General features: G+C 33.4%; 1 protein-coding gene across 5 annotated transcripts in view; it reads left to right on the forward strand.

Moving 5' to 3' along the window:
* Positions 1-16,229, forward strand: part of ATP13A3 (ATPase 13A3) — a 78,583-nt gene that overhangs the window by 21,411 nt on the left and 40,943 nt on the right. For 4 of the 5 annotated variants that reach the window (XM_087818235.1, XM_087818238.1, XM_087818239.1 and 1 more), the window contains 12 exons: positions 1,803-1,901; positions 3,581-3,754; positions 4,428-4,577; positions 4,912-4,982; positions 6,859-6,939; positions 8,085-8,154; positions 9,685-9,819; positions 10,249-10,321; positions 12,705-12,836; positions 14,475-14,654; positions 14,955-15,112; positions 15,851-16,039. In XM_087818235.1, coding sequence (XP_087674361.1) covers positions 1,851-1,901; positions 3,581-3,754; positions 4,428-4,577; positions 4,912-4,982; positions 6,859-6,939; positions 8,085-8,154; positions 9,685-9,819; positions 10,249-10,321; positions 12,705-12,836; positions 14,475-14,654; positions 14,955-15,112; positions 15,851-16,039 — 1,464 coding nt within the window. In that variant the 5' untranslated portion in view covers positions 1,803-1,850. The remainder of the gene's footprint in view (positions 1-1,802; positions 1,902-3,580; positions 3,755-4,427; positions 4,578-4,911; positions 4,983-6,858; positions 6,940-8,084; positions 8,155-9,684; positions 9,820-10,248; positions 10,322-12,704; positions 12,837-14,474; positions 14,655-14,954; positions 15,113-15,850; positions 16,040-16,229) is intronic. The other variant, XM_087818237.1, reaches the window with a different exon arrangement.

Genomic DNA, 16,229 nt, shown 5'->3' on the forward strand with positions numbered 1-16,229 from the left:
AGACAAAAAAGAAGTTATTACAAAATTTTTCAAAGGGTTTTGTATGATAATGTGGCTTGTTTTTGAGAAGTTGGGCCAGATACCTCTAAAATTTCTTTTCCAAGGTGGCACTAAGTCATCTATCTGTCTGTCTGTCTGTCTACCTACCTACTTATGTCTCTGTGTATGTATGTATGTATGTATGTATGTATGTATGTATGTATCTATCATCTATCTATCTATCAATCATATATCTATCATCTTAAAACTCCTGCAGTTTATTCTGTAGAAAGCTCTGACCCCATCTCTAGGACTACCAGAAGGTTAGACAGGTGCTGGGTGCTGGTATAGGAGGCATCAATATTTTTATTGGTCATTTTGTTGAGATTTCAATAGTCTTTTATATGCAATTAGTTTAAAATCCTACAGTAGGTTTTAATTGGCTATTAATTCATGTTATATAAACATTAAACAGCTATTGCTGTTTTAGCACAATAAGTATTATTCACTCAACAGGCATTTTTTGAGTGCCTACCATGTGTCAGGCCTGTGCTACACACTAGCTAGGTGAGTTAGAAGTATGGTGTCTGGAATGAGGGAGGTTATATTATCCACAACTGTTCTGTAGAGATCAGCCTAGTCTAAAGCAGTGGCTCTCAGACTCTGGGATCAGACTGGTAACCTTGAAAGTTTATTGTGAACTTTAAGAAGCTTTTGTTTTTATGTGCGTTATATATGTTGATTCAGTGATAGTTAAAACTGATAATATCTTTGAGAATATTAGTTTAAAAAGACATAACAGTAATAAATTTATTACATATTAAGTAACATTTTCCTGAAAAATATCTGTTTGCCAAAACCAAAAAAATTCATGAGAAAATAGATATTGTTTTACAGTTTGCAAATCTCTTTAATGTGTGGCGGATGTCTGTCTGAAATGAATCTCATTTATTTATTTATTTATTTAATTAATTAATTTATTTATTTAATTTTTAAAAATATATCTTTATTGATTTCAGAGAGAGAGAGAGAGAGATAGAAACATCAATGATGAGAGAGAGAGTCATTGATTGGCTGCAGCCCGCAACCCGGGCATGTGCCCTGACCGGGAATCGAACCCTGATTGCCTGGATCCTAGGTCGACGTTCAACCACTGAGCCACGCCCGGCCGGCCTCTCATTTTTTTAAATACAAGAAAAAAAGCTTTGTCTATGAGCTCAATGAATTTTCTCCTAGATAAGCATCATGGGTAGTCACAAACAATCATGATTGCTTAGTGGCTTGGAATCAGAATGGGGGAGTCAGTTGAGTGACCTCCAGTAGTGGTACACCTGCCATAGGGATTGACTCATGGCCAGGGAATGTCATTCACATAATAGATGCTTGCTCAGTAAATATTTGTTGGATGATACTTTAATCCCTGAGAGGTTTTGGGGTGGTTTCACTGCTGGTGCTTTACCTCTTCACTGTACTTCAAGCAATAAATTGAGTTGTGTGAAGCACTTTTATGGCACAACTTGGTTAGTTCTTTGAGTTTGGGGAATGGCAAAGGAAGATTCTGTAGTAGTTTCTCCCAGGATTTAAGTTGTTTTGTAGCGATTCATTAATGGAATGTGCCAAGTTTTGTGATAGTAAATAATGTAGATGCAAGAACTGGCACACCATTGAAAATGTTATTAGGGCCAGCTAACACTTTTAGTGATTACTTAAATACCAGTTAAACTTTGATAGATGTATCACAACAAGAAATACAATAATATGAAGTTTTATAGTTGACTGAGATAAGTAATAATTCCCTAACATTTGTTCTTCTCATCTCTCAGTTGTCTTCAATCGTTCTGAAGTACAAGACCTTTCAAATCACTGTAGATATGGACAAAGAAGAAAGGAAGACTATCAATCAGGGTCAGGAAGATGAAATGGTAACCAGTATTTATAATTTACTCATGAAGTGTGAAGAATTTATCTCTGCAAATTATTATTCCATGGAAGTAGGAAAGTAAATTAAAAAAACAAACAGTTGAGTCAATGTGCTTTCCTCATCCTGTGTTTTTGAATTGGGATTATGTAACATATCTATTTGTTTTAGAATAATTCCTGTTTTACTTGCAAACTCTTAAAACTTAGAGGAAAGAGGCATGTTTTTTCATTTGGTAATTTGAGATGCTAGCTAGTGCTTAAATACAATTCCAAATATAAGATTTCTAATTTTGATTTATAAAAAAACTTAAAATGAGCTTAATACAAAACTTCTCAACTCTTTTTGTGCATGTGTGTGGTGGGGGGGGGAGATAGGGTTGTCAGATAAAATACAGGATTGGGCAAAAGTAGGTTCACAGTTCATATGGAAAATAATACAATAATTAATAAATAATACAAGCATAAATTCTGTTTCACATACTCATAACTGTAAACCTACTTTTGTCCCACCCTGTATAAGACTCCTATTAAATGTTTTTAAATATGTTTTTATTGTTTTAAAAAATTTGTTTTTAAATATGTTTTTATTGATTTCAGAAAGAGGAAGGGAAAGGGAGAGAGAGATAGAAACATCAATGATAAGAGTCATGGATCTGCTGCCTCCTGCATTCCCACTACTAGGGATTGAGCCTGCAAGCCACGCATGTGCCCTGACCAGAAATCGAACCTGTGATCTCTTGGATCATGGGCCAATGCTCAACCAATAGCCGTGCTGGCCTGGCTCCCTGTTAAATGTTAAATGGGTATTTCAAATAATCAAGAATACATTTTTAGTATAAGCATGTCCCAAATATTGCAGAGGGCAACAAAAAAATTATTAGTCTTTTTATCTGAAATTTAAATTTAGCTAGGCCCTCTGAATTTTCATTTGGCAGCCCTTGGTAGGGTGAGGGGCGGGTAACTGAAACAATTGAAATAATTTGGGTCAGGAGGTCAGATAGATCAGTCACAGTTGTGTTGGGACAATTGGTTAATGATTTGGAAAAAAAATAAAGGTAAAACCTATCTTATCTAAATGCAACATGATATTCTGGACTATATTCTGAAACAAAAATAAAACGGGAAAAACTGGTGAAATCCTAATAATGACGAGGCTTACTTAATAATAATGTAGTGTTAATCTTTCTGATTTTGACAAATATACCAGGATGTTAACATTACGGGAAACTGGACGAAGGGTATACAGGAACTCTTAATATTTTTGTAACTTTTCAGCAAATCGGAAATTATTCCAAATTTAAAAGTTCATTTTTAAAAAAACACCTACCTTATAGCAAGGTAAGTTTTGGAAGAATTAAAAAGGTAAATGTAAAAATGTCATTATGAGAGTTCTAAGAAAGTATACCGAATGTGAATATACTTTCAGTGGGAAAGTGTTATGTTACTAAGGATAACATCAAATATAGAACCATAATTTGTAAATATCAACAGATTTAGTCATTTAAAAGTATACCTTTGATGATGGGCTTGTCAGAAACAAAATTTAAAGAGAAATTATGGGCTGGGAAAATATTTGCACTTTATCTGACAAAGACAGTAACAACCATCGGGAAAACAGAGAACTTTGGAATTTATCTTTCATATCATTTGACAATTAATTATGATTACTGTGTCCATGCAGGAAATTTATGGCTATAATTTGTGTCGCTGGAAGCTTGCCATAGTTTCTGTAGGAGCAGTTTGCACTGGTGGCTTTCTCCTGCTCCTCCTCTATTGGATGCCTGAGTGGCGGGTGAAGGCGACCTGTATTAGAGCTGCAATTAAAGACTGTGAAGTGGTGCTGCTAAGGACTACTGTAAGTCCATGGGTTTACATGTAGCAGATTATTTGAGGAATAAAAGAATGTCTTTGTGTGTACTTCTTTCAAAATAATATATGAAGAGAACATCACTAAGATGTAATGACAAATACTAATCCTAGTATTTCTAAAGCATGTGTGTTTGAAGTGATTATCAGAGCAATTAGAGTATTAAGGAATCTCAAAGATGATCAGATCCACCCCTTCTTTTTAAGCTCCTGATGCACTGAGAGATTTGATGCTTGTCTGTTGAGGTCACTGGACAGTTAGGACTATATCTTAGATCTCCCATTCACTAGATCTGCTGCCTCTACTATGTTATGTTGCTGCATCCCAGGGTTTTGTGTTTGTTTTTAATTATCCTACTTGGAAGCATGTTATAAGATGCTTTAATATCTAGTCACAGTATGTTGATGAGTAAATTAAGAAATTACTCATGAACTTTTATGAGATATTGTGTTAGTGAAGTATGTCACTTAAATGGTGAGCCATGGAAAGCACTTCGTGTTTGAATGTATGCATCTTTATGAAATGTTTTTACATTTAGTGACTAGGAAATGATGCTTCCTCAATTAAAGATGAGTAAATAATCTGTAAAAATGGAAATCAAATAAAAATATGGCAATTGTATAATACACATAATTGACTCTTTATCTTTCTCTCTTGTAAGGATGAATTCAGAATGTGGTTTTGTGCAAAAATTCGCCTGCTTTCTCTGAAAACTCATCCATTTTCAAGTCCAAAATCTGTGGCTAATAAGGTTTCAAATGGCCATGCTGTTCTTTTAACCGAAAGTCTGGCCGAAGAGAACAGGCATGAGGTAAGTAAATATTCACAGACGCAATCAGAACAGGTATTGTGATCTTAGTTTCAAAGTTTCTTTGAAAATCAGAATTGTTATATTTTATGCTGTCATGGATAGTCAGTAATTTTGTGCTTACAGTTATTTTTGAGATAATTTTGTATGCATACAAAATACCCATTTATCACTATATTATAACAGTTTAGGTATTACTAGAAGAAAAAGATTACATGTCACATGTGGATCACTTTAATTTTAATATGTTGTTATATGATAGATTTGTGTTAGTAAACTTAATTGATAACAAGTGATGATAATGCTTTTTGATGTAACATTTATGTGTGTTCTACAGATTCGTTATTTCACCCACCATAGTGTAAAATATTTCTGGAATGATACCCTTCACAATTTTGATTTCTTAAAGTAAGTAATTTTGTTTGGATTATATTATGAGTGTATTGAAAATGTTCTAGATAGAAAAGAATTCATTCTAGTGTTACATGGAATTGAACAGGTTTTTATTGAAGAACTTTTATTCACTTATTCATTAGCAACTTCCAGTGCTATTTGAACACTGATTAACCATTTTATAATAAACCTCACTTGCAACTTGTATCTTGGCAAAATTTACATAAAAGTTAGAAGTAGTATGATCCTAAAATCCACTGAGTCTGAGTTCTTTTCTTTTTGAGGTTTCATCTCAAGTGAACTTTGAGTTTTCTATCTGAACTGTCACCTCCCAATTTGCTCACAGTTCTATCCACTTGTACTTGAGGGATGAAGAGATAGACAAAGAAAAATTTAACTTTACTTTGTAGATAAAGTATGGGACATTGTCAAATGTGTTAAACCTTGGGTAGGACAAGTTAGAGTATCTTAAAATTTATTTTTGTGGAGGCTTCAAGTTATGTAAGTACTAAATTAATTAGGATTCTATTTTTATTGCTTTTGTAAAAGTATTATAAACACTCAGGTATTATTGCTTGAGACTGCTAAAGGAATTCTTAATATTAGCAATACCAAGAGAATCACCTTATGAACATTTAAAATATTCATACCTGGATTTTTTCCCCCTGACACTAAAGAACTGGAATATTCTGGAATGGACCAGCACATTTCCACATGCCTAGTTATGAAGACCATTCCTAGTTAAGAACCCATTGCCTTATAGAATACCATCAATGAGCTGCCATTTTGGTTTTTAAAAATTGATTTGGAGCTGATCCCTGCTGCCTTTGGAGAAGTCATCAACTTTACTGGGGGAAAAAATGTCAAATATATTGCTGTGCAGCCTTTGCCAACCATAGATACTTATAGAATTTAAACTTACCACAATGATAACAGTTACTTATGGAGCTTAATTTTCCTATCTGAAAAAAAGTGGAAAAGGATTGTAGTTAAATGATGTATAAGAGTCTCTTTAGAGTTCTATAACTAGTATCTAAGTTAAAACTAGTATCTCAGCATAGTTAAGACTTTTTTTTTTGGAAAGTAGATAGGTTAATTGAATCCCACTTAGAATTGTTACAGATTTTAGACATTGCCTGTGACTTATATAAATTCTGTACTCTATGTATTAGATTAGGGAAGGATGTTGGTTGATGTTTTTGTAGAAAGAAAATAAGTGAATAGGATTTCTTAGTGTGAAACTTAAAATATTGAAGAGGGGGAAACTAAATAAAAAGTAAAATTTCTTAATTTTTAGTTTAGAGTTCTCAGACTAGTCATACTTTATCTTTAATTTTATTCGTTTAAGTATTAGCTCTTATAGCTTTGGTGTGCACAACCTAAAGGATAATAACGTTATATAAACTTGAGTATTTAGAGCAGGAGTGGGGAACCTTTTTTCTGCCAAGTGCTATTTGGATATTTATAACATCATTTGGGGCCCATACAAAATTATTAACTTAAAAATTAGCCTGCTGTATTTGGTCAGACATTTAATTAACCTTCCCCTAATGGGATGGCTGGAACTAAGGCCTTGGCAGGGACAGACTAAGTGATTTCTCGGGCGGTATACAGCCGGAGGGCTGGATGTTCCCCACCCCTGATTTAGAGCCATCTTATTATGTGATACATTGTATAACTTAGAAGTTGCCACTTTTGAAACTTGACCTTTCATTATTGCTTATCTTAGGAATTTGAGATTTTAAAATTCTCATTCGTTATCTCATTTTTTTGTTAAGGATTTCTATTTGTAAGGAAGTCACACTTTAAAATCAGAATATAGAAAAATGAGGCATTAAGACATTTGGATATTTTAAACTTTGTTTAAAGTAAAAACTTTGGATTTATTTAGGGGACTGGATGAAGGTGTTTCTTGTACGTCAATTTATGAAAAGCATAGTGCAGGACTGACAAAGGGGATGCATGCCTACAGGTAATTTTTATCCAACTAAAGTCAGATCTATTATCAAAATTCCTAAATACAGTAGTATATCCACCCTTTCACCATATAGTTGTACCTATTAACAGATATTTAAATATTATAGACATCCTAGTTGACAACTTATTGATGTTTTATTTGAGTAAGGCTGTCTCTCAGTTTAAGAACTATAATAATGTTGAAGCTGATATTTTGAAGTTGATATCCCTGAAAATATACCATATTTCATCAATTCTAAGGTGCACATTTCCCCACATTTTAACGTTTCTAAACGGGGGATGTGTCATACAGTGGATGGAGCGTCATTCTTTATCTTTCTTGATGGTACATAAAATAATGGACATTTCTTATAATTGATAGCACCTTAGATTTTACTGCTATATATTGGGAATTATAAGTATGAGAATTTATTATAGTGAAAATTTGTAAATTGGGAGGCATAATCTTTATCACGTTATTCTCTGCCAAAGTATGAAAATATATTGCTGAATTGCATATTTTAAAAATAAATGCCATTTTCAAATTAAATTAGAAATTTTCTTATACTCTTGTAGCATGTTTTTTCAAAGTGTTAGTATATAAGAGTTTATTCTTTTAGACTTATACTTCTTAAAAGGCAAAAATTACTCTATTATAAGGAATTTAAGCAGGATTTAAGCAACTTTTCTTAAGTATTTTTTTTAAATGTCAAGTGTACAATGTTTTGAAATAAACATTTTTAGTACAATATTCTTAGAAAAATAGTACCAGGCCCCTCAAATTTATTTATTTTTTAGTCTTTTGAAAAATTAATTACAATTCAAAATTGTTGAGACCTGTTGTGTTCAAGAATGAAAAAGAAAGCCTTTGCTGACACAATTATTATAGACTGTGGGAAAGATACTTGTCACACAAAAAGATCTGAGATAGCATGAAACAAAATGATAACAGTATAGTTATCCAGTATTGACTACTTCGATTTAAATACTATAGATAGAGAATTTGAATTGTAGAAGACTAGTATCTAGAAACATGAATGTTTAAGTTCTAGATTTAGTAGCAGTCTGTGGTTTGAGCCTTATGTGATGAAGTGCCTTCCCCAAATCAGACTATTATTATGTAATCTAATGTAATACTATTATTATATTTTCTTGTCATAGAAAATTGCTTTATGGAATAAATGAAATTTCTGTGAAAGTGCCTTCTGTTCTTAAGCTTCTAATTAAGGAGGTAAGACTATTGTACATGTCTCTATATTTGTGATCAATAGATTTGTCATTTTGAAAAGAGCCATTATTTAAGTAATAAGACATTCTTAATTTTCTGTTTTCTAACTTTTTTTATTGTTGTGTTCTTTTTGTTTTTTTGTGTGTTTTTTTCCCACTTGGAAAATAAAAGTAGTAACTCTGTTAGAGAAATAATTTGGTCTATGACTTTCTTTTTTATTTGTCTAATTTTTTTTAGATTGATTTTTAAAAATTATTATTTTTTACTTTCAGGAAGTTACACATCTAAATCTTGCCCTGTCTTAACAGGTGTATTTCTGCCTTTCGTTTTCTGATTTTTAAACACTTTGTCATGTTTTATTTATTCACGTGGCATTTTGTGGTACATTATTGGAAACTAGACATTGTACCAGAAGTTTGGAATACAAAACATAACCTGATGATCATATCAAGGAATTTGCACTTTAGTTTGGGAGGAAAACATGTCAGTAGTTATCGTAGTGAGTGTTCAGTTGTAAGCGCTATAGAAGAGGTATATGTAAAGGAAGGGAATAAGTGATATTGTCTAGTAGAGTTAGGCTCTCCAGTCTTTTAATTTTTTGCTAAAGATCAAGTTACCTGCATTGGGTGAATACTTTTAGTAGAAATAGCAGATTGTTTTTCATCAGTTCCTGAGCGTGGTCAGATAATGTTTTAGAACATAGCAAAGTATGATGATTAGGAATTAGAAAGCCTGGTTTGTAGTATGGTTCCATCAGTAACTAGCTTTGATCATCAAAAAATCTCTCTTTGTTGCTCCTTTATTTATGAGCGTGGAGTAAGTCCTTTCTGATTATCTTTTAATTTGGAGGTAAAATGGGACTATACATATGAAGTGCCTTAAAAAGTACGGAAGCATCAATTTTAAGACATTGAGGTGCTATTAATGAAATTGATAAAATACTATGAAATTTGGGTAAATGAAGCCCATTGCAGGGCTCCTTTATCTTTTATCATTCAGGTTTTAATCCTTAATTAAAACCTTAGAGAAAGCAAAATTTCCTTAGAGAAAGCAAAACAGTGTAACTTATTATCTCATATTTGTTTTCCCTTTGGGCTGCAGGAAATCTTTGACTTATAAGTAAATTATATTTTAGAGTTCATAAAAAGTAGACATTTGTTCCACTTGATTAAAAGTTCTGTGTCCTTTAGTAACCCAGTATTTATTGTAAGTAAATGTACTTTATTGCTAAAGCAGAAAGGAGAAACAACTAAATTCACACATTTTAGCTATTTTTAGGTTTGGTGTGAACCAAGTGTATGTAAATAATTTAAATCAAGCTTATTTAGCCAAATTCTAGTTAATTAATGATAAAAAAATAAAAGTACTGCGCTAATGTCTTGCCCTCCTCTTTGGGTGGTACATAGTGCCCTAGGGTACCATAGAGCTTATCCTGTACATATCTTCTGATTTACTTCTTAAAAGAAAAGGTGGAAAATCTGTATAGTTATAAATATCTCTCATTCAATTTGACTTAAAAATCTTTTTTTTTAGGTTCTCAACCCATTTTACATTTTCCAGCTGTTCAGTGTTATACTGTGGTGCACTGATGAATACTATTACTATGCTCTAGCCATTGTGATTATGTCTGTAGTATCAATTCTAAGCTCCCTATATTCCATTAAAAAGGTAAGTCTGATTTATTATGAATTTCACAACTGTATTTGTACTTTGTAAGGTGCATAGAATAGTAGTTGGTACAAAGTAATACTCCATACAGATTTTCGTTTAGTTATATGAATATGTCCTTTTTTTTTTTTAAGTGGGGAAGGCAGATGTTTTTTAGAGTCAGATCATCACTTGACTGCTTAGAGGCCATAGGGATCTATAGTTGATTATCACAGACTGGATTAGTGGTTCTACTGTTTTTAGGGATGCTTCTTATTTTGTCTTTAGCTAAAACATTGAATAATTTTTTAATCTTTTCATCTTGACATTTTTAAAGGCAGAGTTATAAGTATTTACTATATTAACTTTATTTTATGGCACCCTTGCTGTTTAATATCTTGAAGAGTGAGTTTATATTAGCTAGTTTTGATTTTTTTTTTCTTATTTCAGCAATATATTATGTTGCATGACATGGTGGCAGCTCACAGTACTGTGAGAGTTTCAGTTTGCAGAGTAAATGAAGGTAAGTACTTCAAGTGACTCCTGACAAAAATAAACCAAAAAAGATTTCCATTAAGCACTAATATATGAAGCAAGCCCATGTCATTCATATATATATATATATATATATATATATATATATATATATATATATATATATTCACTTCTTAAGAAAGAAAATTATGTATTTGACTTTCTACTCATCTCTGAGTTTATATCAAATTAATTCATTTATATAAAATTGTATTTTTCTTTTTCTACAATGTACCAGGTACTATGCTAGGCTCTGGGGATGCAGTGATTATTACAAAGATGAACATAGTCTTCGCCATCACTGAACTTCAGACTAGTTGGAAAGACAGATGATAAGCAGTGAAAATAAAGTGTGACAAATACAGGGAGCTTATTAGATATTAGAGAGAGCTCATTTACTGTAGGTGTCGGGGATGGCTTCTTTGAAAAAGTATTTTTTAAATGGTTGAATTAGTCACATAAGAGGTAGGTGAGAAGATGGTATTGTGGGGTAAGCGAGGGAGAGGAAGAGGGTTCTGAGTGCCCAAAGGCCTGGAGTTTTGCCTGCGTAATAACTGAAAGAAATTCAGGGTGGCAGATGTGGAAAGTAGATGAACAGCCTTCTAAGACATGCTAAGGAATTTTTACTTATTCTGAAATGCAGTGGAAAGTTATTGAAGGATTTTAAGCAGGGGAGTGATCTGATCATTATTTGCCTTTTTGAAAAAAATTATTCTGACTGCCGTGTTCACACTGGTTTAGAGGGAAGTGCTATTGAAGGCATGGAATGGATCAAGGTGAAGGTTGTGGAAATGGAGAAAAATGATGCGGGTTTGAAAGCTATTTAAATGTGGGCATTGAACAGGATTTTAAGATTCATTGGATGCAAGGTGATAGAACAGTGTCAGTCTGGGAGTTGGGTTTTGGTGCCATTTAATTAAATTAGAAGGAGAAGCAGAATTGTAGGGAAGGATAATGTTTTGGACAAGTTAGTTTAGTGAGATACTGAACAGGTAAAGGGGATACGGGGGAGGTAGCACAACATAATGGGTCTTGAGGGCTGAAGCCGCTTAGATTTATCAAGAACACCAAATCAGTCTCCATTTCCTGGGCGCAGTACAACACAAGTGTAAATAGTTTGGACTAGCAGGTTACTTCTTTCCCTGTGCTTCCTGGTCACTTGCTACGTTAGCTGGGATTATCTGTCTGCCTCCCCTAGCTGCAGTCTTAGATGTTCCGGCTTATTGGTGCTCCTCCTCTTCTCGCACCACTGCTGAAGGTACTGGAGATGCTAGGACATATGTGCCATTCAGCTTGTATCATCCTGTTCCCTTTGTATAGTCTAACAGATCATTGATATTTTGCTTCCTGGTAGACCTAAGAGGAATTGAATTTTAAGTGGTGTTAACAGCTTTAAAAGAGTTTTAAATGTAGGTGTCTTATTTTAAAAAGATTATTATACCTACTGTGTGCTAAATATCATTAGAATCTTTTAAAACTTTTTCCCTCAAAGCTAAGTAAACTAGTTCTTTGTTTTTTTGTTTGTTTTTACAAAGGAAAGAGTGTCCTATACGCTCTTGTGTACGGTCACAAACAATAGTTTTCTCCTTACCCATTTTTGTTTACAAACTAATGTAACTGTCTTCTGAGCATAGTATTAAACCTAGGTGGGAAAAAGAATTAGGGAGAGAGAATGCCCAAATATAAGGCAATTCTAAAGAAAAACCTTTTACTTGAGAAGATCTTTTTAAAAAGCGTTAGCTAATTTGCATTAAGTATACAAATTTCTAAGGAAACGATGAAATAGATAAAATATCACAATGTTTATTTTATAAATTTATTTAAAATAACATCTAAAATATTAGGACTCTTTTAGGAATATTGAGAAGGCAGTGAGATTTTATAGGTTATAAATATTGGCACTGAGAAGAAGAATGCTGTAAAAAATGCTGTTAAAAGAGAAAGTATGCTAAAATTTTCAGTGCTTCTGTTTTCAAGGGATCATAGAAATTGGAGTTTATTTACCCATTGCAGGGTTCTCTAATGAGGACTTATTATTTTCTAAGAGAGTTATTAGCTAAAATTGATCATTGAGTGTTGTAATGAGTGTCAGAGCCTACCTGTTTGATCAGAGAGGACTTGGCATCACCTGTGCACGGTTGACTTCCTGTCAGAATAAACTAGCCGACATCCTTAAACACCATACTTAGTTAGCCTAAGTAATAAGCATCTTATTTGTTGAAACATTTTGTGTATTGGAATTTTTCTGTTTAACTCCATTATATTTTTAACATCTTATTGAGATCAGGTGACCTTTTGTTTGCTTATGTTTATTCTAAGTTAAAGAATATTCTTTTCAGACTTTTCCCCACTTTTTCTTTCTTTAAATCCAGAAAGAGAAGAGATCTTTTCTACAGACCTTGTGCCGGGAGATGTTATGGTCATTCCATTAAATGGGACAGTCATGCCTTGTGATGCAGTACTTATTAATGGTACTTGCATTGTAAATGAAAGCATGTTAACAGGTAAACTAAACAAAATGAGTAAAAATTAGATGAGTTGTTGATAATGATGGTGGATTAAGTGATTACTGATTAATCTATTTCAAAATTGGCTGTGCCTTTTATATCCTCCCCGACCCCCCTTTTTTTTCCGTTAATCCTCATCCGAGGATATTTTTCCATTGATTTGTTAGAGTGGAAGGGAGGGGATGGGTGGGAGAGAGAGAAATTGATCGATGTGAGAGAGACATATCGATTGGTTGCCTCCTGCACATGCCCCAGTGGGCTGGGGATCGAACCCGCAATCCAGGTACTTGCTCCTGACTGGGAATTGAACCCTTGACCCTTTTGGTGAGCAGGCTGATGCTCCAGCCACTGAAACACACTGGCCAGGGCCATTTGTATCCTGGACATATATATTTTTTAAAAATATGTTATCGATTCCTGAGAGAGAAAGGGAGAGGGAGAGAGAGATAGAAACATCAATGATGAGTCATTGATTGGCTGCCTCCTGCATGCCCTCCCATTGGGGATTGTGCCCGAAATCTGGGCATGTGCCCTGACCAGGAATTGAACAGTGACCTCCTGGTTCAAGGGTGGATGCTCAACCACTGAGCCACACTGGTCATGCTGAATATCATGGGTATTAAAGTGTTTTCTGTTTTTATTTTTATTCTGAGGGGGCCAAATTCTGCATTTTACTCAGCTGCTATACTAAATCACTATGTTGATCATCACTGCATTTCTTGACATGCTCCTAGCTACTCTTTTGGACATGAGGAAATGCTTTATAGTAAAGGAAGAGGAAAGAAGTCCTTAGCCTACAGAGAATGCAGCATATTAGTTTCTTATTTGATGTGTAAAAAGTGGGAATAAACGCTATATTTTTCTTCAAGTGGGGAGAAGTAGACTTCAAAATGATTCCCTTTTGGAAATTCACAATCTGAAGACAGAGCTTTTATATCTTTTTTATCACATGATTTTTTTTTATTGCCATAGTCAACCTGGCAAGAAAGTGATTCCTATATATTGTTTTCAAACTTAAGAATCTTGTCCTAAAACACACTCACACACATAAAAATCCCTACACACTTGTTGGCTTTGAAGCGAGAAGTGTGGATGCTACACAGAATTAAATTTCAGTGTTAAAAAGAATTTGGCTGTTTGTTATTGTAATTATTCTCTCCCTTCTCTAGATGCCTTTTCTCTTTCTTATGCTTGTTAGTGTGTGTGTGTGTGTGTGTGTGTATGTGTATATTTACTGGGGGTTAGGAGTAGGTCTTCACATCTCTGTGTGCTTAAGGTTGCGGAGTGCTTTCCAATTCAGTTCTTAGGGATAAGAGAACAGGTTCTGGGGCTATAGCAACTCTTACCTGGTCTCCTTATTTGAAACTTGACACAATCATTTAAAAATGATTATTATTGAATCACAAATCACTTTCAGGAATTATTGTGAGAGAGAAGCTTTGATATTTTGGGGCAAGAAAATTGGTAGGCAGAAAGCTAATTGAATAAGTTACATTGCCCATTTTGAGAACACTACTTTTTAATAGCTATTGTAAATGGTATGATAGCATTTAAGGTATTTAACACTTAAAGTTGTGTTTGACACTGATTTCTGTGCTTTAATTTATGATTTTTTTTTTTTTTTTTTTTTTTAAGGAGAAAGTGTTCCAGTGACAAAGACTAATTTGCCAAATCCTTCAGTGGACATAAAAGGAATGGGAGATGAATTATATAGTCCAGAAATACATAAACGACACACTTTGTTTTGTGGGACTACTGTTATTCAAACTCGTTTCTACACTGGAGAACTTGTCAAGGCCATAGTAGTTAGAACAGGTAAGAAATATTTAATCTCTTCTTTCTTGGTTTAGCATATTTGATGCCTACTGAGTGTTTAAAAAGAGATTCTGTTTTGAATATTGTGATAACTGTATGGTGCCAGTTGGGGTACTGGAAATAATCGAGGGGAACACTATGTAAATTGTATGATTGTCTAACCACTAAGCTGTATACCCTATGCCAATACATAATAAATACATACATACATAAATAAATAAATAGAAATTCTGTTTTGAGAGATAACTCTCATTTTTTTAAATAAAAATATGTCATTTTCTTCTTTAAATTTTTAAAAAGGATTTAGTACTTCCAAAGGACAGCTCGTTCGTTCCATATTGTATCCCAAACCAACTGATTTTAAACTCTACAGAGATGCCTACTTGTTTCTTCTGTGTCTTGTGGCGGTGGCTGCCATTGGTTTTATCTACACTATTATCAATAGCATTTTAAATGAGGTACGTACATGAGACTCTTAGTAGGGTTTGAGTTTTAATTATCGTGTGTCTCAGTAGAGGATTTGAAAAGTGGCTAGTGAGAGTAAAGAAATAAAATTTTAAGTTAAGTTAAATTAATTTAACTTTAAAAAGCCATATGAGACTATTAGCTACTATATTTGAAAGTACAGATACAGAACATTTCCATCATAGCAGGAGGTTCTTTTGAATGGCTTTGGTTTAGGTGGTCTTTCACTTGCTCTCTTGTTACTTAAAAAAAGGAGGGACAACCACATTTCAAAAGCTTTATTTTCTCTTTTTGTTTGACTTCTGGGATATACAGCATTAAAATTATTTGCTATTACTTAATTGCAGGCACTTCTAAGGGGCCTTATCAAATTTCTCTTTTCTATCCCCTGTAGAGACTGGTACAGTACAGTGCTTGTAGTAAGAGTCAATATCTGACAAATGTTTGTTGAACTTTGAAGTGTGTAGTTTGTAAAGTATGTAGAGATATTAAAATGAGAACTTCCGTTAAAAATAGCTGTCATTCCACAGTCCATTAACAATTGTTTGAGTTTTCTATTTTGCAGAATCTCTAAAGGGAAAAGATTATAAAGGGCTAATAGATGTATTTATATATACATATACTTATTATAAATAAAATTGAGAATGGTTTATAGATTTTTCACTAAAGAAATACCCTTACTAGATTAGTCAATATTGGGGGTCTGACACTTATTTTTGTGTGAATTATAGGTAGAGGTTGGAGTAATAATTATCGAATCTCTTGATATCATTACAATTACTGTGCCGCCTGCGCTTCCTGCTGCAATGACTGCTGGTATTGTGTATGCCCAAAGAAGACTGAAAAAAATTGGTATTTTCTGCATCAGTCCCCAGAGGATAAATATATGTGGACAGCTGAATCTTGTTTGCTTTGACAAGGTTAGTTCAGTTTCATAATCATTCTCAAAGGTTACTTTGTAGATTTTAAATACTTAGATATATGTTTTCTATATTCTTTATCAACCAATTTACAGAGTCCTTAATGTTCCTCTTTTCCAACTTACTTGGCATATGTATTATTTTTGTATATTCTCATTTTTTCAATTTTTAATACTTTGAATATTGCTTA

Source organism: Miniopterus natalensis, chromosome 6 (genome assembly GCF_054644295.1).
Source record: "Miniopterus natalensis isolate mMinNat1 chromosome 6, mMinNat1.hap1, whole genome shotgun sequence".
NCBI classification, from domain to species: domain Eukaryota; kingdom Metazoa; phylum Chordata; class Mammalia; order Chiroptera; family Miniopteridae; genus Miniopterus; species Miniopterus natalensis.